Below are 21,901 nucleotides of genomic sequence, written 5' to 3'. Positions count from 1 at the left end.
AGCTAGGATGCCCTAGAAGACAGCTCTCTTCTAGGAAGCTGTGCTTACCGGCTGGGAGTCTGGATTTATCTCATTATTAAGGAGAAAGTCATTTCTTTAAGAGGAGATTGATAGCAACTGATGCCCCCTGGAGGTGTGTGTGCGTGTGTGTGTGTGTGTGTGTGTGTATAACTTTCACACTGCTATAGAAGGTGGCTACCCACCACCCCATAACCACCCACCTTGCCCCCAGGGCCTGGGCTGCTAGGGAAAAGGGGACTACTGGGGCATGACTGGCCCTGTAAGTCAAGCCAAAGAGAATCCCCAAATTGTCCAGAATCTCCCCCTTCTGTCATCACCCCAAAGCAAACCTTCCCCCCCATGCTACTTTTCTTATACAAACTCTTCCTTTCGTAAAAAAGCCTTTAGGACTCCTGGAAACGACTCCCCTCCCCCAGCACCCCCACCAGTCCTTCATTCTCTCTTTCTGTTTTAGGTGCTGAGGAACATTTATTCAAATCCCAGATCCACCCAGCCCAGCCCAGAGGCCAGATCTGGAGAAGAATCAGGTCCTTTCCCGCGTCTGCGCTTCCGTGGGATTTTCAGGCTAGTACTACGGAGAAATGTCAGGCTGCAGGAGCAGTAGGAGAGTCTTCCAAATCCTTCGCGGCCCCTTTAAAAAGCTGAACAGGATTTTTTTTTTTTTTTTGAGCCCTATGACTATATTAGGTGACACAAAACTGTTCATCGCTCCTGTCATCGGGGCCCCTGGCCCAATGGCAGGCTGAGTCCCCCTCCTCTAGCCTGGTCCCGCCTCTGCTGCCCCTTGTGCTCCGCACTACCTGCCGCCTAGCCACAACCCGAGCTGGAAGGCGGGTGCGCGGGCAGGCGACGGGCACCATGCAGCGAGGCTGCCAAAGGCCGTGGGCAGCGCTGCTCTCTGCCGCCCACCTGGCGCTGTGAGACGCGCGCTGCCACCATGTTCCCCAGCCCCGCGCTCACGCCCACGCCGTTCTCGGTCAAAGACATCCTGAACCTGGAGCAGCAGCAGCGCAGCCTGGCTGCCGGGGAGCTCTCCGCGCGCCTGGAGGCCACGCTGGCGCCCGCCTCCTGCATGCTGGCCGCCTTCAAGCCCGAGGCCTACGCGGGGCCGGAGGCCGCAGCGCCCGCCCTCCCAGAGCTGCGCGGCGAGCTGGGCCCCGCGCCCTCGCCCGCCAAGTGTGCTCCTGCCTTTCCAGGAGCCCCCGCTTTCTATCCGCGTGCCTATGGCGACCCTGACCCCACCAAGGACCCTCGAGCTGATAAGAAAGGTGAGGAGGAAACACCAGCCCCTTCTCCCTCCTGGGGCCGCTTTGTGTCCCCAAACGCCGCTGAGAAATTCTAGCCTGGGTGGAGGAGACGTGAGTGCCTGGGCAGAGGGCCGAACTCAGGGGGCTCTGAGTGTGAGAAGCGAGGTAGTCGCCAGGGCCCCTGAGCCCCACGTCCAATGGAGGTTTAGAGGAAATGCTGGATTGAGACGATCAGAAACAAGAGACAAAAGAAATATAATATATATATTTTTTTTTTTGGCCTAACAAAGCGCAGGAGGCAGCAGCCTTGCTCAATGAAGTTAGCGATCGGTTTGTGGTAGAACAGAGAACGAGATATTCTCTATATCAAGGTTTTGGGTTTTTTAAAAATCTCTTTTGGATTTAAGGGTCTTTTTCAGGATCTGCCGAAAACAGCTAAACAGGAGTAAATTGCTGCACACCAGATAGGCTTTTGTTCACAATTGGAGAAGAGTTCAGGACCTTCTATATCCTACCCCTAACCCGGGTTTCTGGGGCTTTTTCTCCTTTGTGCCAGGGCATTGGAATCTTTGGGTACAAAGGCCTTGATTTAAAAATGAGATACTGCGGTCTCTCGGGAATCTGATTCGCAGCTTTATCCCCCCCCCCCCCCCCCGCCCGCCCCCCACCCCCGCACCGTTTCCCCACGCTACTAGGGTCGAGGGGTTCTCTTCTGGAAGAAGTTAGAAAATGCTGCGGGACTTAAGGCGCGAGGCAATGGAGAGGACCTTGGAAGGTGGCGGGCTCGCCTCACAATCCAGCCCCGGGTCGGGAGAGGGGAAAGGCCGGCGGTGCCACGGAAAGGGACACGTTGGGAAGAACTTGTCCCAACACAGGGTCCGCGCTAATCCGAGGTGCCAGGGTGCGCTGGGCGAAGGGCCGTGGTGAACCGAGAAGGGATCTTTCTAGCCTAGAAATGTTCGTCTAGGAGCGGAGGGAAGGCCCGGGGCAGCTGCTGGCAGGTCAATTCAATTGACCGCTACCAATTGGAAACCCACTCGAGTAGGCGGGCAGGCAGGATCCGAGGCAGCCTACCCACCCGCGGCTTCATGGGCGCTGGACAAACCTCGTGGCTGCACGGGAGTGAGTCTTCGATCAGCAAACCAACACCTCTTCTCCTTCCGTGTCTTTGCGGTTCCGTAATTTTGAGACAGTGTGACTGATCCTGGAGTGAGGCCTCGGTCTCCCTTCATTTAAATTCTCAAACCACTCTAGCTCTAAACTAATTCTCCCAGGCATCATCCGGTTTTATTTTCTTTGCAGCCTGAAATCTTAAGTCACTGTCCATCTCCCTCACCAGAACGTGAACTCCCCGAGGGCAGGACCTCTCTTGTGTTATGTTCTCCAGTGCCTAGAGCCATGCTTGGAATATAGTAAACATTGAACAAATGCTGACTGTAAGTCGGAAACCGAGTTGTTCGTGGCGCCCAGTGCACTGGGCAGAGCGAGCCGCAGCCCAGCTGGGCTCTCCAGGCAGCGCCGGGTGGCACCCACTAGGGCTAGTTACCCGGCAGGCACTCCGCGGATCTGGCCTCTCTGACTTGACCGAGCGTCCCTCTGCCCCTCTGTTTCCCCGCAGAGCTGTGCTCACTGCAGAAGGCGGTGGAGCTGGAGAAGCCGGAGGCCGACGGCGCCGAGCGACCCCGGGCGCGACGGCGGAGGAAGCCGCGCGTGCTCTTCTCGCAGGCTCAGGTCTACGAGCTGGAGCGGCGCTTCAAGCAGCAGCGGTACCTGTCGGCGCCCGAGCGCGACCAGCTGGCCAGCGTGCTGAAGCTCACGTCCACGCAGGTCAAGATCTGGTTCCAGAACCGGCGCTACAAGTGCAAGCGGCAGCGGCAGGACCAGACTCTGGAGCTGGTGGGGCTGCCCCCGCCGCCGCCGCCGCCGGCCCGCAGGATCGCCGTGCCAGTGCTTGTGCGCGACGGCAAGCCCTGCCTCGGGGACTCGGCGTCCTATGCGCCCGCGTACGGTGTAGGCCTCAACGCCTACGGCTATAACGCCTACCCCGCCTACCCGGGCTACGGGAGCGCGGCCTGCAACCCTGGCTACAGCTGCGCGGCTGCTTATCCAGCCGCTCCGCCCCCGGCGCAGTCGGCTACCGCCGCCACCAACAACAACTTCGTGAACTTTGGCGTCGGGGACTTGAACGCGGTACAGAGCCCCGGGATTCCACAGGGCAACTCGGGAGTGTCCACGTTGCACGGTATTCGAGCCTGGTAGGGAAGGGCCCAATCTGGGGCGCCCCGATCCATCCCAGCTCTAGAGAGGGACACTGAGTCTCTGGGGAGGGAGGACCCCTGACGTGTCTCTACGTCCCTTGGATTTCACATTCACTCCCGCAGGGGCCTCGGAGCTTTCTCCGTTCCAGGCGCCTTTGTCCCCAAGCGCGGGAGAGTTTGTGGCCGCGTTTACAGATCTTGCCGGCGATTGATCCCGCAGCCTGGTGCCTTAGCCGTGGCCCCCGAGTGCCCTCCAAAAGCCCACGGGCACCCCCAACTGGCTGAACATGGGCCAGTTGGGACTGGGAGCCCGGGTGCACCCTTCTTCGAGCCTGGGCCCGGCGCCCGGGCCCTTGCTGCCTTGCCGCCGCCCACCCACCCACCCGTATTTATGTTTTTACCTGTTGCTGTAAGAAATGGGAATCTCCTTCTCATTAAAGAGAGTGCACTGATCCCGCATGTGTCGTCTTTCAGCTTGCGGCGCTTCAGAAACTGCATTTTAGAAAGCAGAGCCCGACTGCCTGGCTGGTCTTGCGTCTCAGGTACCGGCATTCACTGAACAAATTCGATAATGATAGTAAACTCGTCCTGGGTCCTTTGTTAGATACTTCCTGGCATTCTCTCGCATAACATTCAGTAACTCCCCCAAAAGAGGTCCTGTTTTAAAGTTTAGCAGACTGAGGCCTGGAGAGGTTTGATGATCTGTCTCTGAGCAAACAGCCAGTAGTGTAGAATAGAGATCTCACTTCCCAGACAGAGGGCACTTGCCTAGAGCTCCCCAATCTTACTTCCTTGAACCCTGCCACATGTCAGGCACAGCTGAAGTGCTGGGCATTACATGGAGAGCAAAGGGACCTCAGTCCACCGCAATTGGAGCATACCATAATTCATTCTGCTTAAAAGAACATCTTACTCCATTTTACAGATGGAAAAACCTAGAAGCAAAGCTCTTGTCAAGCTTCCCTGAAATCCCCAGCCCAGCTGGGAAGAGGGCCTGGGGTCCTGTGGCCCCAGCCTCACCAGCCGGTGGGCTCCACAGAGAGGTGTCTTGCCAACTGCCCCTCCAGCTGTGGCTTGGCCACAAGAATTCACATAGTGAGGGAAACCTGATGGCTGTCCTCTCCTCTCCGCATTTAACAAATTTTGCCATAGTCTTGATCAAACAAGTGCTACTCTTCAGGTTTTACAGATGAGAAAAAGGCTCGAGGAAATTAAGCTAAAAACCTGCTTGCTGTAAGGCTTGCTCACTGCATAACCCAGTCTGTAAAATGAGGATAACGAGAATACCTTGCTCTGAGCCCAGGTCCCACCAGGACACAGGGGCTCGGACCTGACCTCCCACTCCTCTATCCCCAGCCTCCCGGCTCAGAGGAACTAACAGCGCTACTTTAAAAGGGATGAAAGCGGGAGGGAGGGAGTTTGGAGCTTTGCGTTCCTATGAAATATGGGTTTTTCTGAGATTTTCCCCAGGAAGTGCTGGGCTGGTCCCTTGGGCCTTAACCTATTTGGCCTAGAGCTGGTTGCAGCCAAAACATTGTTTGTGGTGTTCAGAGACCAAACTTGACTTAAAGTACCCTGATGAACAGGAAGAGTTGCCAAGCCAGGCCTGGTACCACCAGGAGCCCTCCTGCAGCCGGGGCCCATGCAGCTCTGCCAGTCCCTGTCTTGTCATCGGGTAAGCGCTGCTCCCAGGCTCACCATACCCGCTGGTGGAAGAGGGGAAGATGCCAGGAAGTTCCACTGCTTGCTTGCCGCAGCCCAGCAAGGTGCTGAGCTGGATGCCAGGCAATCGACCATCACAGAGTTAATGCACTTGGCTAAATGAAGGAGGGGGAAGGGCTGAGCTCAGGGCTTGACTCTGGGCCCCAGATTTATTCCCTCTGCTGTAAATTCCAACCCCGGCTGGCTGGTGAGCACCCCGGGAAGGATGTGTTCAGTTCAGTCCCAGCATTGCATGTTCTGGGCTTATGACCCTGCTAGGAGCCTTTACTGCCAGCGCTCTCAGCGCTTCCTATCCATCTTGTTGATGTACGCCTTGGTCCCATGTCACAGAGGGCCACACTGAAGCTCCAGCAGACCTCAGACTACCTCCGAAACCAGAAGGCACTCTCCTACCATGCATCCCTGGCCCGCAGGCGGCCTAACTCACACACCCACAGAAATCCTTCCATCTGGAGTTCACCCACATTACCGATGTTAATCAGAATAGTCTATTAGCCCACAACCTCCTGGGGTCCTGCTCATCCGTTTGCCTTTTCCATCTTATACACATCGACATTAACTTTAGAGAGAATATTTCTTTCACTTAACATAATACCATGAGGATTTCTTTTTTTAAATTAATTAATTGTTTATTTATTTTAAGTAAACTCTCTCCCAGCATGGGGCTTGAACTCACAGACTGAAATCAAGATTCACATGCTCTACTGACTGAGCCAGCCTGGCAACGGCCTCCCTCCCCGCACCAGGATTTTTCTGTGATGACTCTCTATGTCGTGTCCCTTCAGGGACCAGCTGAGCGACCCCCAAAGTCTCTCACAAACAGATAACAATGGCTGGCTGGCCTGGGACTCACCAACTGCCAGGCTCCAGGCTAAACGCTTTACAGCAGTTCTCTAATCTATCGTCATTTGCAAACCAGGAAATTGAGGACGGGAGGTTATGGTAAAGGCCAAGGTCATACATTCCCCTAGCGTGAAGCTGGGAACCCCATCAGGCCCCATCAACCCCAAGGGCAGAGGGGGTGGCCTGTTGAAGAAATGAGAGCCTGCCACATTGCGTTGGTTTCTCTCCCAAAGTGGCAGCGGGACCCTGCTTCTGGCAATGGAACTGAGCGTACCCCATTCTCTCACCAGCAGGGTGAGGATGTCAGTCTTCATATTCAGGCTCATTTGGGGGCAAACTAGTGCTCCGAGCTTTGGGAAGCCGCAAGGCACGGACTGTTTCTCTCCTGGCGGAGGGTGTCTGATCCCGGGGCCCGGGCACCGCAGCGTCAGAAGTATCCTAAACGAACAACGCCCGCGTTTACACAGAGATCCCTCCCCACGTTAAATCGGTAGTGTTTGTTTTTCAATTATTACGTAAACGCAGTGAGATAATTCAAACTGGACAGAAAAGTAAGAAATAGATGGCAAGTGCGGGCCGCCTCGGAGGTATCAAAGCGCGCAGAGATTGGAGTGGCGTAGGCTGGCCCCACATTCCCGGAACGCCAGGGGGGAGCACATAGGGTACTAGTTATATTTAATTTTTAAAAAATCAAACAAGGACGCTGCGGTTAGAAAACAATGAGAGATACACCATGATATTAAATAGAAAAAGAAGCTGGCTTCCCGGGCTGGAGTGGAGAGGTGCCCGCAGCGCCGCGCCACCCTGCGCAGGCTGCAGAGGAGAGACCTGGCTGGGAGTCCCCCAACCAGTCCCCTGTCCCGAGAAAGAGAAGGCAGGACACCTAGTCAGGCCCCGCTCTGGCCCAGAAGTCCTCTCGCCTCCTTGCGTTATTCCCAGGCATTAGATAAAGCTTTTGCCAAATCAGAATAGCTCCCATCTTATTTTGTATAGTTATCCCTTAAATCAAAGCCATGTTTTGTATCTCAGTACCTGTGTTTATCCCTTTTTAAGATATTTATTTATTTATTTATTTATTTACCAGAGAGAGAGAGAGAGCGCTCCAGAGTACAGGCAGGGGGAGCAGCAGGCAGAGAGAGAAGCAGGCTCCCTGTTGAGCAGCCAGCCCAATGCGGACTTTAATCCCAGAACTGCCCCCCACCCCCCACCCCCATCATGACCTAACGGAAGGCAGTCACTAACCCACTGAGCCACCCATGCATCCCTCAATTCCTGTGTTTAAAAGAACACGCAGGACCCTTACTTCTCTCAGCAGATCCACGAACTTGACAACAACCAGGAACCCAGCCCTGCTCCTTGGAAAGCATGCCCTTCCACAGCTGAGCCCCTCCCCTCCTCTGAGACTGGGGCCCACGCCCCTGTGTGGGAAGTGCAGTCCCCAGGTCTTGCCTACTTGCTCCTTACACTTGGTTAAAAACCTAGGGAGGCTCTGAAGCCTGAGTGCCCAGCACCATCCCAGCCCCAGTTGGAAGAGAAGGCACCAAAAAGTGTTTGTCAATTGATTAAAGAGTACAGTAGTAACACTAGCTAACGATTCTTTGAAGGCTTTTATGTGCCAGGCATAATGATGCCAGCCTATGAGATAGGCACAACTATTTTTTACTTTGGGCAGAAGAGGAAACAGATACAGAGAGATGTGACCCACCCAAGATCTCACAGTGGGGGAGGTATAGCAGCTGGGATTTCAGGGAAGCACTCTGTCCCCCTCACCCCACTCTGCTGCATCTCAGGAGAACTTACTACAGAACAGGGTGGAAAATGAGCACCCGTCACAGGATGGTCACCCAGAGCCACAGGCTCTCTGCCCTGCTCTAACCCACAGCTGCACAGGATAACAACACAGATCACTGCCTAATATCTGTTCCGGTTTGCTTTGTGCCAGGCCTAGGGCTAAGTGCTAAACCTGCAAATCTTATCCCGTTGTTTCCCAAGGAGGGAATTGAAACCCAAAGAAGTTAAGGACGGTGCCTATCTGAGGCCACTCTGGCAGTGTGGACCAGGGGAGCCCGTGCTTGAATCAGATGAGGCCTGCAGAGCCCTGGCCTTGAACCATTCTCAGCAGTTCTCCTGCTTGTCGGAAGACACACACTACTGGAGGATGGGACAAACCCAGCTCCCTGCCCGCCCTGTCTCCCTTGAATTGGACTCCCAGGGACTCAGGACTAGAAAACTGCATTTAAAACCAGGTGATTCTCATCATCTGGCAAGTTGCAGAACCGCAACTCACAGAGGCCCCAGAACTTTCAGGCTCTGCTCTTGAGGGCCTGGGAGAAACTGGAGTCAGATTTCCTCTCTCTAGGCCCGGCTCTTCCATCTCAGGATCTCTGTGTATTTGCTGTACAGCACAAGCCAGGCAGTCCTGGGGACGCTGGGAGCAGGGAAGAGGGCAGAAAGAGGTGAAACCGAGAGGATAGTTAGGAGAGGTACTCTGGGACACTCCTGTGTTGGTGCAGACAATAGAGCCATCCCTGTGGGTTATACACCCCAGTGCCTGCCAGTATGGCAATAGGAGGGAAGAGAAATTTGGGGGGACTATTCAGAAACAGCCCATCTGTTCTGTCTGGCCTCTAAGCTCCACATTGAGGTCCCACAGGAGGGGGAGTCAGGGGAAACCAGCCTCAATAGGGGTTTAAAGTGTGCCAGGCTTTCCGCCAGCCCTTTGTCTGTGTGAGGCCATCAAAGCCCCATAATTAATTGATCCTCATGGGCTCCATTTTACAGGTGAGGAAAGTGAGGCTTTAAAAGGTTTTGTGAGGGGCTGCCTGGGTGGCTCAGTGGGTTAAGCCTCTGCCTTCAGCTCAGGTCATGATCTCAGGGTCTTGGGATCGAGTCCTGCATCAGGCTCTCTGCTAGGCAGGGAGCCTGCTTCCTCCTCTCTCTCTCTCTCTCTCTACTTGTGATCTCTCTCTGTCAAATAAATAAAATTTAAAAAAAAAAAAAAGGTTTTGTGAGTTGCCCTGTCCCAATAGCTAGGAATAGTTGCCCTGTCCAATAGCTTAGAACTCAGCCAGGCTGAGTTCTAAGGCCAAACTCTGTTCTTTCCAGTACACCCTCAACCACCGCCCCCCACCCAAACTCCAGCTTACAGACATCTCAAATACTGCATTGACTTCCATTAGCTCCACTGCACCCCAAAACTTTCTTCTGTCCTCAACTTTTTAGGGAAAGTCTTTCTTAAAAGCTGCTATATAGAAAGGAGTTCTCATTTTCAAAGAATGCAACAATTATCATTCATTATTTTTCTCCTGTGGCCCTTTATAAATCCTTGTGCAGTTGCAACAATAGGAAACATATCTTGCTGATGACTTTGGTTTAGCTCTCTCCTGACAAATGAAAAAGAAGACTTTCCCCTTTTCTCCGACTCTAGGCAAATATCATGCTCAGTTATCCCTGTACTTCTCCTCACTGGTAGTTACTTGACTTATTTCCATGATCCAAATTTCCTAGCTACCCAGTTAAGCATTTCAAGAGCCACTTGGAAAGATTTGAAGTTTAAAACATGTAAATAAAGAAATGACAGTTTAGGGACACCTGGGTGGCTCAGTCGATTAAGTGACTGCCTTCGCCTCAGTTCATGATCCCAGGGTCCTGGGATGGGGCCCCGCATTGGGCTCCTTGCTTAGCAGGGAGACTGCTTCTCCCTCTGCCTGCTGCTCCCTTCTCTTGTGCTCACTCTCCCTCTCTATCTCTCTGACAAATAAATTTTTAAAAGTCTTAAAAAAAATGATGGTTTTAAAGATCCCGAAGTATTATATGGATTCAGTGTAATCCTAATCAAAATGCTCGTAGTGCAAATGTATTTGGTGTTGCTTGACAAGCTGATTAGAAAACTCAAATGGAACTGTAAGAAAGAAAGCCAAGATAGTCTTCCATAAGGAAAACAAGGTGGGGAGGATCTTTCCCTATAACAGGGCTTTTAAAGCTATGGTAGTTAACCCAGTGTGGTATTGGCACAAGGGCAGACAAATAAACTAATGGAACAGAACACGGCCCCTAGAATCAGATCTGTACATACACGATCCATAACACAGTTGTTTTTGAAGAATAGTGAGGAAAGGGTGGACTTTTCAATAAAACAGTGCTTCATGAGACAAAGAAGAAATGAAATTAGACCCCATCCTCACATCATTCATAAATACTAAATCAGAGTTAATGTGAAAAACAAACCTATATAACAGTTAGAAGACAATGTAGGAAAATACTTTATGAACTTATGGCAGGAAAATGTTACTTATATACCAAAAAGCATAAAATTAAAGAAAAAGATTGTCTACATTATTTACAAGCATGTAGCCAACAAAACATGAGTATACAGAATATATAATGAAATCCTAAAATTCTTCCTCAGCACTGTACTCTAGGCCTCTCTGGCTTCCCTGCTGTTTGTCACACAAACCTGGCACATACTTCTGCCCCAGACCCTTACATTGGCTATTTTCTTTGCTTGGAATGACATTCTCCCAGATATTTTCCTGGTTAAGCCTCATGTGTTTGTCTGTTTTTAAGGTTTTATTTATTTATTTGTCAGAGAGAGAGTGAGAGAGCACACCAGTTGGGGGAGTGGCAGGCGGAGAGAGAAACAGGCTCCCGACTGAGCAAGGAGCCCAATACGGTACTTGATCCCAGGGCCCTGACCTGAGCCAAAGCAGAGGCTTAACCCACGGAGCCACGCAGGTGTCCCACCTCATCTGTTTTAAGTCTTTACTCAAATGTCCTTATCATGAGGCTGACCCAGACTACTCTACTTAAACTTACACCCCCATACACATACTCCTGGCAGTCCCTACCTTTTTTTCCCTTTAACTCTTATCACCTTTTAATGTACTGTTTTGTTCAGTGATGTATCCCAAGCATATAGAAGAGAGCCTGGCACTCGTAGATGCTTAATAAAATGTGATAGATGAATGAATGAAGACAAATAATCCAAAAGGGAAGGCTGGGTAAAAGAAATGGACAAGAATTTCATGGAGAAGTTTGTACAAATGTCCTCAAAATATATAAATACAACTGATCTGTTCATTAATAAGAAAAACAAAAAGTCATGATGAGGTTCTATATAATTCATTCACTAGACTGGCAAAAATTAGCCAGGAGTACCAGAAATTGGGAGAGTAAGAACAAATGGGAATTATTCCTTTGGAAGAGGTGTGACCAAGTAGAAAACCTTTAGAAGACAGTTTGGCACAATTTAATAAAGTTGAATATGATCCCGTCCTAAATCTAGTAATTCTATTTCTAGTCACATATCAAGGGATATTCTCACATATGTGCACCTGGAGACATATGTAATTGTGTAATTAAGTTCAAAATAGCCTTGTGTGTAACAGTATAGACTGTAAACAACCCAAATGCTCATCAACAGTTGGAAGGATAAATAAAATGTAGGAAATTGACACAGTAGAATATTACACAACAGTGAAAATGAAAGTAGCACACTTGCCAAAATGGATCAATCTCAAAGATGAATCAAAGCTCAAAGGTGAGCAAAAGAAGCAAGTCACTGAAGAATATAGACAATGATATTCTATTTGCATAATGGTGAAAAGAAGCAAAACAAATGATGTATTAGTTAAGATGTATACCTAGCCATCAAAACTATAAAGAAAAGCAGGTGTGGGGCACCTGCGAAGCTCAGTAGGTTGGGCCTCTGATTCTTGGTTCTGGTTCAAGTTGTGATCTCATGAGTTGGGGAATAGAGCCCACCCCAGCAGGGTCCGCCCTCAGTAGGACCTCTGCTTAAAATTCTCTCCATCTGCCCCTCCCCCTCACTTGCACGCATATGTGCAAGCTATTTCTCTCTCTCAAATAAATAAATAAATATTTTTTAAAAAAGATTTTATTTATGTACTTGACAGAGAGAGAGAGAGAGACGAGGGAGAGAGGGAACACAAACAGGAGAGTGTGAGAGGGAGAAGCAGGCCTCCCATTGAGCAAGGAGCCCGATGCAGGGCTCGATCCCAGGACCCCAGGATCATGATCTGAGCTGAAGGCAGACACTTAATAACCAAGTGCCCCTAAATAAATAAATCTTTAAAAAAAGAAAAGCAAGTGAATGGTTTAACTCAAAATTCAAATAGTGGTTGCCTCTGGGGGGAGAGAAAGAGGAATGTAAATGCGGGAGCTTTCAGTGGGGGCGTGTGAAGTATTCTTGGTCTGGGTGATGGGTACTCATGAGTTCATTTTATTATGCTTTAAACTATACATATATATGCTCTTTATTTTCATTTTATTATTATTTAACTTTTCAATTAAGATATGACTTACAGTGAGCCACATAAATATTAAATGGCCAATTAAATTTTGCAAATTATAATATTCCTTTGTATATGTATGTATATAGAATACTATATTTGACAATTTTTTTTATATTTGACAATTTTAAAGTGTACCCCCAAAATCAATCATGGTGTCCTGAATTCCAGGACTTAGCTTTAGAATTAGGGGGCTCTGCCTAAGACATATTTCCAAGTGAAAGAAAGCAAGATGAGGGAAGCCTGGGTGGCTCAGTTGGTTAAGCATTTGCCTTTGGCTCAGGTCCTGATCCTAGGGTCCTGAGATCAAGTCCTGCATTGGGCTCCCTGCTCAGCAAGGAGTCTGCTTTTTCCTCTGCCTGCCAATCCCCCTGCTTGTGCTCTCTATCTCTCTGACAAACAAAATAAAGTAATGAAAGAAAGAAAGAGAGAGAGAGAGGAAGAAAGAAAGAAAGAGAGAGAAAGAAAAAAAGAAAGGAAGGAAAGAAGGAAGAAAGGAAGAAAGATGTAAACTGTGCTTCCAGGAAGATCTCAAGTATGGAAAAAAATAGTATAAACTTATTATTTTATATTACATGCTATTACAGATATTATTTTGTATTATCTAATGATCACTGTTTTCCAGCTGTCAAATGTTATTTAGTCTGCTTTGCACTGAGCCCTTTAGAGTCATATGCCCATTCAGGTCTCCAGACAATTCTGTGAAATGCATCCAGATACTATTTCAACTGCGGAGACAGAGGTGCAGTGAATCAAGATGCACTCAGCTTATAGGCTACAACCCTCCCCCTCCATTGCAACAAACCAGGGCAGGCTGTGGGGGGCAGTGGGAAGGGAAGGGAATGCACCAATATGTGCCTGGCCAGCGGTAATCTCAAGTTTTATAACAGGAAGGCTTCCTCAGGACTTCAAATAATTCAAGCCTGGTTCGCAACAGGATTAAATGGAAAGTACAGTTCATGTATCCAGTTTTGCACTTAAAGGGAGATGATTATTTTTGGTATTGTTCACCTCAAAAGCATATGATTCAAATTTATATACAATGTAAGATACAAACTCTGATTTCTCTATATTCTAAGTCCACTACAATGAGCATCAGAACAAAATCAAAGTTTAAAAATGTCAGTAGGGAGAGAGATGGCAGTATGTGCAAGAGGCCCTTTCACCAAGAGGCCTGGAAACTATGAGCTAGAGATCAAAGCCAGACAGAGAAACCGCAGCATTATCCTTCCCAGAAATGGCGGTGCATTGACTCATGGTCTCCATTGTTACAGCGAAGTTCCACGAGGGTAGGGGGTTTGGAATTCTCAGTGTCTGGAACAGTTCCTCGCATAACGTGGATTACATATTGAGCACTAAATGCTTTTACATTCATTCTCAGTTTCCTAAACTTGACCTTCATGGTGAGACGCCCAGCCCCCCTTCCCCCCTTCTCCCCTAGAGATTTGGATTCAGCCCCATTTCTAGGATGAGGCCTCAGAAACCAGGCTGATCCCAGTGTTCTAGCAACACTGCTCATGGTCTGTAGTGAAACCTGAAGAATATTGGGGGGCAGGAGTCTTACTTCTAAGGGCTTCAGCCTTAATTCTCCTGGAGTCAGGAGATGCCCAGCCTTGGGAGTGTCTAAAAGAAAGTCTTAGGGGCACCTGCACCCTAATGTTTATAGCAGCAATGTCCACAACAACCAAACTATGGAAAGAGCCCAGATGTCCATCGACAGTCCCCATCAACAGATGAATGTATGAAGAGGATATGGTATATATATGAATATAGAATATAGACTATTACTATATATAATATAGTAATATTATATATATAATATAGTAGAATATATATAATATATATGGTATATATTATATATATAATATAGTAGAATATAGAATATTACTCAGCCATCAAGAAATGCAATCTTGCCATTTGCAATGATGTGGTTGGAACTAGAGGGTATTATGTTAAGCAAAACAAGTCGATCAGAGAAAGACAGTTATATGATCTTGCTCATATGTGGAATTTAAGAAATAAGATAGAGGATCCTAGGGGAAGAGAGGAAAAAATAAAACAAGACAGAATGAGACAGGAAGACAAATCATAAGAGGCTCTTAATCATAAGAAACAAACTGAAGGTTGCTGAAGGGGAGGGGGGATGGGTTAACTGGGTGATCAACATTAAGGAGGGCATGTAATGAGCATTGGGTATTATATAAGACTGATGAATCACTGACTTCTACCTCTGAAATGAAAAATACATTATATGTTAGTTAATTAATTTAAAATTTTTTAAAGACTTTATTTATTTATTTGATAGAGGTCACAGGTAGGCAGAGAGGCAGGCAGAGAGAGAGGAAGCGAAGCAGGCTCCCTGCCAAGCAGGGATCCTGATGCGGGGCTCAATTCCAGGACCCTGGGATCATGACCTAAGCCGAAGGCAGAAGCTTTAACCCACTGAGCCACCCAGGTGCCCCGAATTTAAATTTTTTAAAATGGAAAAAAAATTAATTTAAAAAAGATTAAAAAAGAACTTGTTGGGGGTTCATAAGGATTAAATAGCTGATTCTGTATAAGGAAAGTTATTGGTATAAAAGGAAGGGCTCAATAAATCTCTTCATAAAAAAGAAAAAAAAAGTCTTTAACAGAAAGGGCGAGTTATCTGTGTTTCAGAAAACTAGTTCAAACAAACAAAAATACCCCACAACACTGTATCAGGTCCTCTTCATTAAGTACTCACTATCCAAACCACTTTCATATGTCCTCAGAAAATAAAAATAATGACAAATGAGCTAACTTTAAAAAGTAGGACTCATTTGGGGCACCTGGCTGGCTCTGTAGGTGGAATGTGATTCTTAACCACCGGGTTGTGAGTTCAAGCCCTACGCTGGGTGTAGAAATTACTTAAAAATAAGCATGATACCCTCTAGTTCCATCCATGTCATCGCAAATGGCAAGATTTCATTTCTTTTGATGGCTGCATAGTATTCCATTGTGTATATATACCACATCTTCTTTATCCATTCATCTGTTGATGGACATCTAGCTTCTTTCCATAGTTTGGCTATTGTAGACATTGCTACTATAAACATTCGGGTGCACGTGCCCCTTCGGATCACTACGTTTGTATCTTTAGGGTAAATACCCAGCAGTGCAATTGCTGGGTCATAGGGTAGCTCTATTTTCAACATTTTGAGGAACCTCCATGCTGTTTTCCAGAGTGGTTGCACCAGCTTGCATTCCCACCAACAGTGTAGGAGGGTTCCCCTTTCTCCGCATCCTCGCCAGCATCTGTCATTTCCTGACTTGTTAATTTTAGCCATTCTGACTGGTGTGAGGTGGTATCTCATTGTGGTTTTGATTTGTATTTCCCTGATGCCGAGTGATATAGAGCACTTTTTCATGTGTCTGTTGGCCATCTGGATGTCTTCTTTGCAGAAATGTCTGTTCATGTCTTCTGCCCATTTCTTGATTGGATTATTTGTTCTTTGGGTGTTGAGTTTGCTAAGTTCTTTATAGATTCTGGACACTAGCCCTTTATCTGATATGTCGTTTGCAAATATCTTCTCCCATTCTGTCAGTTGTCGGAGAAAGACAACTATCATATGATCTCCCTGATATGAGGGAGAGGAGATGCAACATGGGGGGTTAAGGGGGTAGGAGAAGAGTAAATGAAGCAAGATGGGATTGGGAGGGAGATAAACCATAAGTGACTCTTTTTTTTTTTTTTTTTTTAAAGATTTTTTATTTATTGATTTGACAGAGAGAGATCACAAGTAGACAGAGAGGCAGGCAGAAAGAGAGAGAGAGAGAGAGGGAAGCAGGCTCTCTGCTGAGCAGAGAGCCCGATGCGGGACTCGATCCCAGGACCCTGAGATCATGACCTGAGCCGAAGGCAGCGGCTTAACCCACTGAGCCACCCAGGCGCCCCAACCATAAGTGACTCTTAATCTCACAAAACAAACTGAGGGTTGCTGGGGGGAGGGGGGTTGGGAAAGAGGGTTGGGGTTATGGACATTGGGGAGGGTATGTGCTATGGTGAGTGCTGTGAAGTGTGTAAACCTGGCGATTCACAGACCTGTACCCCTGGGGAAAAAATATATTATATGTTTATACAAAATAAAATAAAATAAATTATCATGAAAAAAAATAAATAAATAAAAATAAATAAAAATAAATAAAAAAAATAAAAAAGAAATTACTTAAAAATAAAATCTTATAAAAAAAAAGTAGTCCTCATTTAAACAGCATTTAGAGAAATTCTTGTAAATGTGTACCAGGAAAACCACAGCCGCCCAGTCAAGGTCTTTGGCATCCAAGCAGCATCCAGGTGTAGTCTGTCAGCACCGTGCAACTCTATAAGGCTATTCAATTATAAAATGAAACAATAAATTCCACAAAAGATGTAGAATTTCAATTCAAAAATGCTCAGAGACTAGAATAGACATTCTTCCAAAGAAGACATACAAATGGCCAATGAAAAGATGCTCAATATCATTAATCATTAGGGAAATGCAAATCAAAATCACAATGATGTCACACCCACGAAAGTGGCTACTATGAAAAGAACAGAAAATAACAAGTGTTGGGGCGCCTGGGTGGCTCAGTCGGTTAAGCGTCTGCCTTGGAATCAGGTCATGATCCCAGGGTCCTGGGATTGAGCCCCACATTGAGCTCCCTCCGCAGGGGAGGTCTGTTTCTCTCTCCCTCTGCACTCTCTCAAATAAATAAATAAAATCTTAAAAAAAAAAAAAGAAAACAGCAAATGTTGGCAAGGATGTGGACAAATACGGCAAGGTAAGATGGCGCAGCCCTTATGGAAAACAGTATGACAATTCTTCGAAAACGGAAACATGGAATACCCATTTGATGCATAATCCTACATCAGGATTTACACTCAAAAGAAGTAAAAGGAGTGATTCAAACAGCTATTTGTATACCAGTGTCCATAGCAGCTTTGTTCACAATAGCAAAGAGAAGCAACCCCAGTGTTCACTGATGAATGAATGAACAAAATGTGATCTGTACATACAATGAAATATTACTGAGCCTTAAAAAGGAAGCAAATGTTGACACATGCTACAACATGAATGAAACTTGAAGACATTATGCTAAGTCAAGCCAGACACAAAAGGAAAGATACTGTATGGTTCCACTCATATGAGTATCTACAGTAGTCAGATTTATAGAGGCAGAAAGTAGAATGATGGTTGCCAAAGGGCTGGGGGAGGAGGAAAGGGGAGTTAGTGTTTAATGGATACAGAGTTTCAGTTTGGAAAGATGAAAAAGTTCTGGGGATGGATAATGATGGTTTCATAGCAATGTGGATGTACTTGATGCCACTAAAGTATACACGTAAAAATAGTTAAAATGTTAAATTATAAGTCATGTATATTTTATCACAATTAAAAAATTAAGTCCCAGGGTGCCTGGGTTGTTCAGTCTGTTAAATGTCTGCCTTTAGCTCAGGTCAGGATCCCAGGGTCCTCAGCAGGGAGTCTGTTTCTCTCTCCCTCTGCCCCTCCTCCCCACTTTTGCTCTCTGTGTGTGTCTCTCTCTCAAGTAAATAAATAAAATCTGTATGAAAAGTAAGTCCCAAAAGTAAAGAAGAAAAAGGAGGAGGAGGAAAGGGAGGAGGGGGAGGGGGAAGGGGGAGGGGAAGGGGAGGGGAGGGAAGAGGAAGAGGAGGAGGAGAAGTTGTTGCCAGCTTTCTGAAAGCTGAGGAAGGTGTTGGAAGTGTTGTTCCATTTACACCCAAGGCAACAAGTAGATGAAGACCTGGCAGGGTGAGCCCAGTTCACTGCAGAGAGAGTAAATCAAAGAGCGACTGGTGAAATAGTAAAAATCCACTAGACCAGTGGTTCGCAAATATTTTGGTCCCAGGCACACTTTACACTTCTTAAAAATTATTGAAGTCCCCAAAAAGTTTTAGTTTGGTTTGGTTATATTTATTGATATTTATCATATTAGAAATTAAGAGTGATCATTTTTTAAATATTTATTAATTCATTTAAAAATTACAATAAGCTCATGTGGGGTTTGAGATAGAAGACAAGTGAAAAACAAAGAAAGGTGTAAAGAGGTGGGCAAATAAAAGCAAACACTGACTGTAAGACGTGGGGTTAAGAAATAGGAGGGCAAGAATTACAATACCAGACAACAGTAACTTATCCACCAGGAGCAGTGAAATGGAGTTAAACTGTGTTAGCTCCAGAGAAAGGGTAGAAATTTTGATCTATTGTAGATTTTTCCAACAATGTGATATTTCTTGACCTGGGTGGCAATTACATGGGTGTTGTTTTCTACTCCAAGTAAAACTGCACATATGGGTTTTATGCCTCTTCTGTCTGAATGTTGTATCCAATCATTTTTTAAATATTTAGGAAATTTTCACAAAGAACAAAAGAATATATGGTGACAAACTGCATCTTGCAGAGATGTCGACGCATAAACAAGCGAATATATAGGATTTTTCCCTCTTAACCTATGTGGCAGATTTTAGACTCAATGTTCTTTTTTTTACTGAATAATTTTTGGAGTTTGTTCCATATCAGTACATAAAGACCTTATTCTTTGTATTATAACTATGTACCATCTCACTGCATGGGTGTACCATTTATTTATTACCATTTACTTATTGATGGATAGTTAGGTGGTTTCCAGCTTTCTTGTCTTGCAAATGATGCCACAGTGAATAACTTTATTAATATGCCATTTTGTATTATTAGATCTATAAGATAGAGATTTTTAATGATGACATTTTGCCAGTGTCTCAAGATCTTTTCTTTTTTTAAAGATTTATTTATTTATTTGAGAGAGGGAGAGCACGTGAGTAGGGCTGGGGGAGAGGCAGAGGGAGAAGGAGAGAACCTCAGGCAGACTCCCGCCAAGCACAGAGTATGACGCAGGGCTCCATCTCACGACCCTGAGATCGTAAACTGAGCCAAAATCCAGTGTCAAATACTTAGTTAAGTAAGTATCTGAGTTAAGTAAGTACCTGAGCCACCCAGGTGCCCTAGATCTTTTCTTTTTTATTCTGGCAACTGCTCTATTAACACAAAATGTTTCTTTTTAAGATTTTATTTATTTGACAGAGAAAGAGAGAGAGAGAGAGAGATCTCGAGTAGGCAGAGAGGCAGGCAGAGAGAGAGGGGGAAGAAGGCTCCCCGCTAAGCAGAAAGCCCTATGAGGGTGTCGATCCCGAGACCCTGAGATCCTGACCTGAGCCGAAGGCATTGGGTTAACCCACTGAGCCACCCAGGCACCCCAACACAAAATGTGTCTTGATCATGTGTTTTAATAGGGTTTTTCAAGTTACAACTACAGAAGGTATATGTTTCATATTTATAGCTGCATTTTAAGGGTTTTTAATTTCTGTGCTATCTTTTATCATTTAGCTGCAGTTACAAGAAATGAAATGATATTGGCTTAAGATTCTATGGGAGCAGATGACAGAAGCTGGCTTTGGTTATATAAGACCAAATGAGTACTTCACTGAACAGATCTTAGAGCAGTTAGTCAGATCCAAGAGGGGGGATCTAAACAACAAGGTCCAGGAGGTGCAGACCCAGAGCAGCCTGAAACCCCGCCTGGAGGAACAGTTCCCAGCACAACCCTGCTCTTTAGACGGCGTTGTTAGAAAACCACTCAGCCCCAGAGACCACAGCGTGTGGAAACTCCATCTGTGCTCAGGTACCTGGGAGAGCAGATGGATGACAGGCCAAGTAGGTCCCATTTCTCTTCCCGAATCAATCAGCTGGGCCGGAGGGAACTCAGGGCCCACCCGGACATTGCAACTATTTGCAGAGAAGGGCTATCATGAGCCAGTCAGTCCTGGCAACCAGCACCTACCCCCCAATAGAGCACAGAATCCTCAAAGGGACCCTGGGGTGGTCAAGGAGCGCCTGGCAGGGACTTCACTCTGTCTTAAAAAATGAAAGCGCCAACATCCAAAACACTGACAGTGCCGAGTGTTGGTGACCGTGGGGAGCAACAGGAAGTCTCATTCACAGCTGGTGGGAATGCAGAATGCATTCACTTTGCTACTTTGGCACAGTGTGGCAGTTTCTTACGAAACTAAGCAGACTCATACTAGCAATCGTGCCCTTGATATCCACCCAAAGAAGTGGAAAATTTACATCCATATAAAAAAGTGCATACATTGGGGGGCGCCTGGTTGGCTCGGTGTGTTAAGCCTCTGCCTTCAGCTCAGGTCGTGATCACGGGATCCTGGGATCAAGCCCCACATCGGGCTCTCTGCTCAGCAGGGAGCCTGCTTCCTCCTCTCTCTCTGCCTGCCTCTCTGCCTACTTGTGATCTCTGTCAAATAAATAAAATCTTTTTAAAAAAATGCACACCTATTTTATAGCAGCTTTATTCCTAACTGCTAAAACTTGAAAGCAATCAAGATGTCCTTCAGCAGGTGAATGGATGAGTAAACTGTGATATATCCAGACAATGGAATATTATTCATCCCTAAAAAGAAACAAGCTACCAAGCCATAAAAAGACACAGAGAACCTTAAATGCATATTACTAAGCAAAAGAAGCCAGTCAGAAAAGGCTACCCACTATGATTCCAACTCTGTGACATTCTGGAAAAAGCAAAACTATGGAGACATTAAAAAGATCAGTGGGATCTTTTTAAGAGGGGGATGATTAGGTGGAGTGCAAAGGATTTTTAGGGCAGTGAAACAATTCCGTGTGATACTATAATGCTGGAGACATGTCATCATACATTTGTCCAAACCCACAGAATGTACACCACCAAAGTGAACCCTAATATAACCTATGAACTTTGGGTGGGTGATCATGATATGTCAGTGTCAGTTCCTCATTAGTAACAACTGTTACTCCCGTGCCATGTCTTGATAGTGGGGGAGGCTATATATGGTAGAGGGGCAGGGGATCTTTGGGAATGGTCAATACCTTCTATTCAATTTTGCTATGAAACTCAAAGTTTTCCAGGAACCAAAATCTGTGTTTTTAAAAGCATTCCTTACTATAAAATTAATACATTTTATTGCAGCAAATTTAGGAAACGCTAGAGAGGTGAAAATTACCCATGATGCCCCCCAGAGAGAGCCAGGCAACATCAGTTTTCCCTTCAGTGATTTTTCTAGGCATGTCTTTTGTCTTTAAATTTTTTAAAGGACAAAAAAACCCAGGCATGTCCCTTCCCCTAACAGTACATCGTGAAGGTTTTTGAGGGTGTGGACCCAGCATTCCTGAGTTCAAATCCCAGTTCTGCCCCTTAAAGCTCTGTTGCCTAGAGCGGCTTACTTAGACACTCTGTGCCTTCTTTTCCTCAAGAATACTATAGGGATAATAATAGTATCTAGGTCTTCATCTGTGAGGAGAATCAGATTGGTTATTTACACAAAGCACATAGAACAGTGCCTGGCATATAATAAGTGCTCAGATCACCATCTTTCCGTAATAGTCGGTATTTTGGCACAACATAAAGACGCTCCTTTTTTTTTTTTTTTAAAGATTTTGTTTATTTATTTGACAGA

The 21,901-nt window shown here is 46.3% G+C and overlaps 1 protein-coding gene across 1 annotated transcript; it reads left to right on the top strand.

The window, feature by feature from the left end:
- Nucleotides 1–610: 610 nt before the first annotated feature.
- Nucleotides 611–4,000, top strand: NKX2-5 (NK2 homeobox 5). Its single transcript, XM_032851833.1, has 2 exons — nucleotides 611–1,289; nucleotides 2,887–4,000. The coding sequence occupies exons 1-2, from the start codon at nucleotides 959–961 to the stop codon at nucleotides 3,525–3,527; spliced, it is 972 nt and encodes a 323-aa protein (XP_032707724.1). The 5' UTR covers nucleotides 611–958; the 3' UTR covers nucleotides 3,528–4,000.
- Nucleotides 4,001–21,901: the final 17,901 nt, after the last annotated feature.

The sequence above is a fragment of the Lontra canadensis genome, unplaced genomic scaffold, assembly GCF_010015895.1.
Source record: "Lontra canadensis isolate GAN:19392208 unplaced genomic scaffold, GSC_riverotter_1.0 scaffold5, whole genome shotgun sequence".
Taxonomy (NCBI): Eukaryota; Metazoa; Chordata; class Mammalia; order Carnivora; family Mustelidae; genus Lontra; species Lontra canadensis.
The sequence above is the reverse complement of the archived record's forward strand: the minus strand, read 5'-3'. Positions and strand labels throughout refer to the sequence as shown.

Coding starts and splice junctions, on each gene's coding strand:
- NKX2-5 (XM_032851833.1), top strand. CDS start 959: ATGTTCCCCAGCCCCGCGCTCACGCCCACGCCGTTCTCGGTCAAAGAC. Junction 1,290..2,886: donor CCCTCGAGCTGATAAGAAAG/GTGAGGAGGAAA, acceptor GTTTCCCCGCAG/AGCTGTGCTCACTGCAGAAG.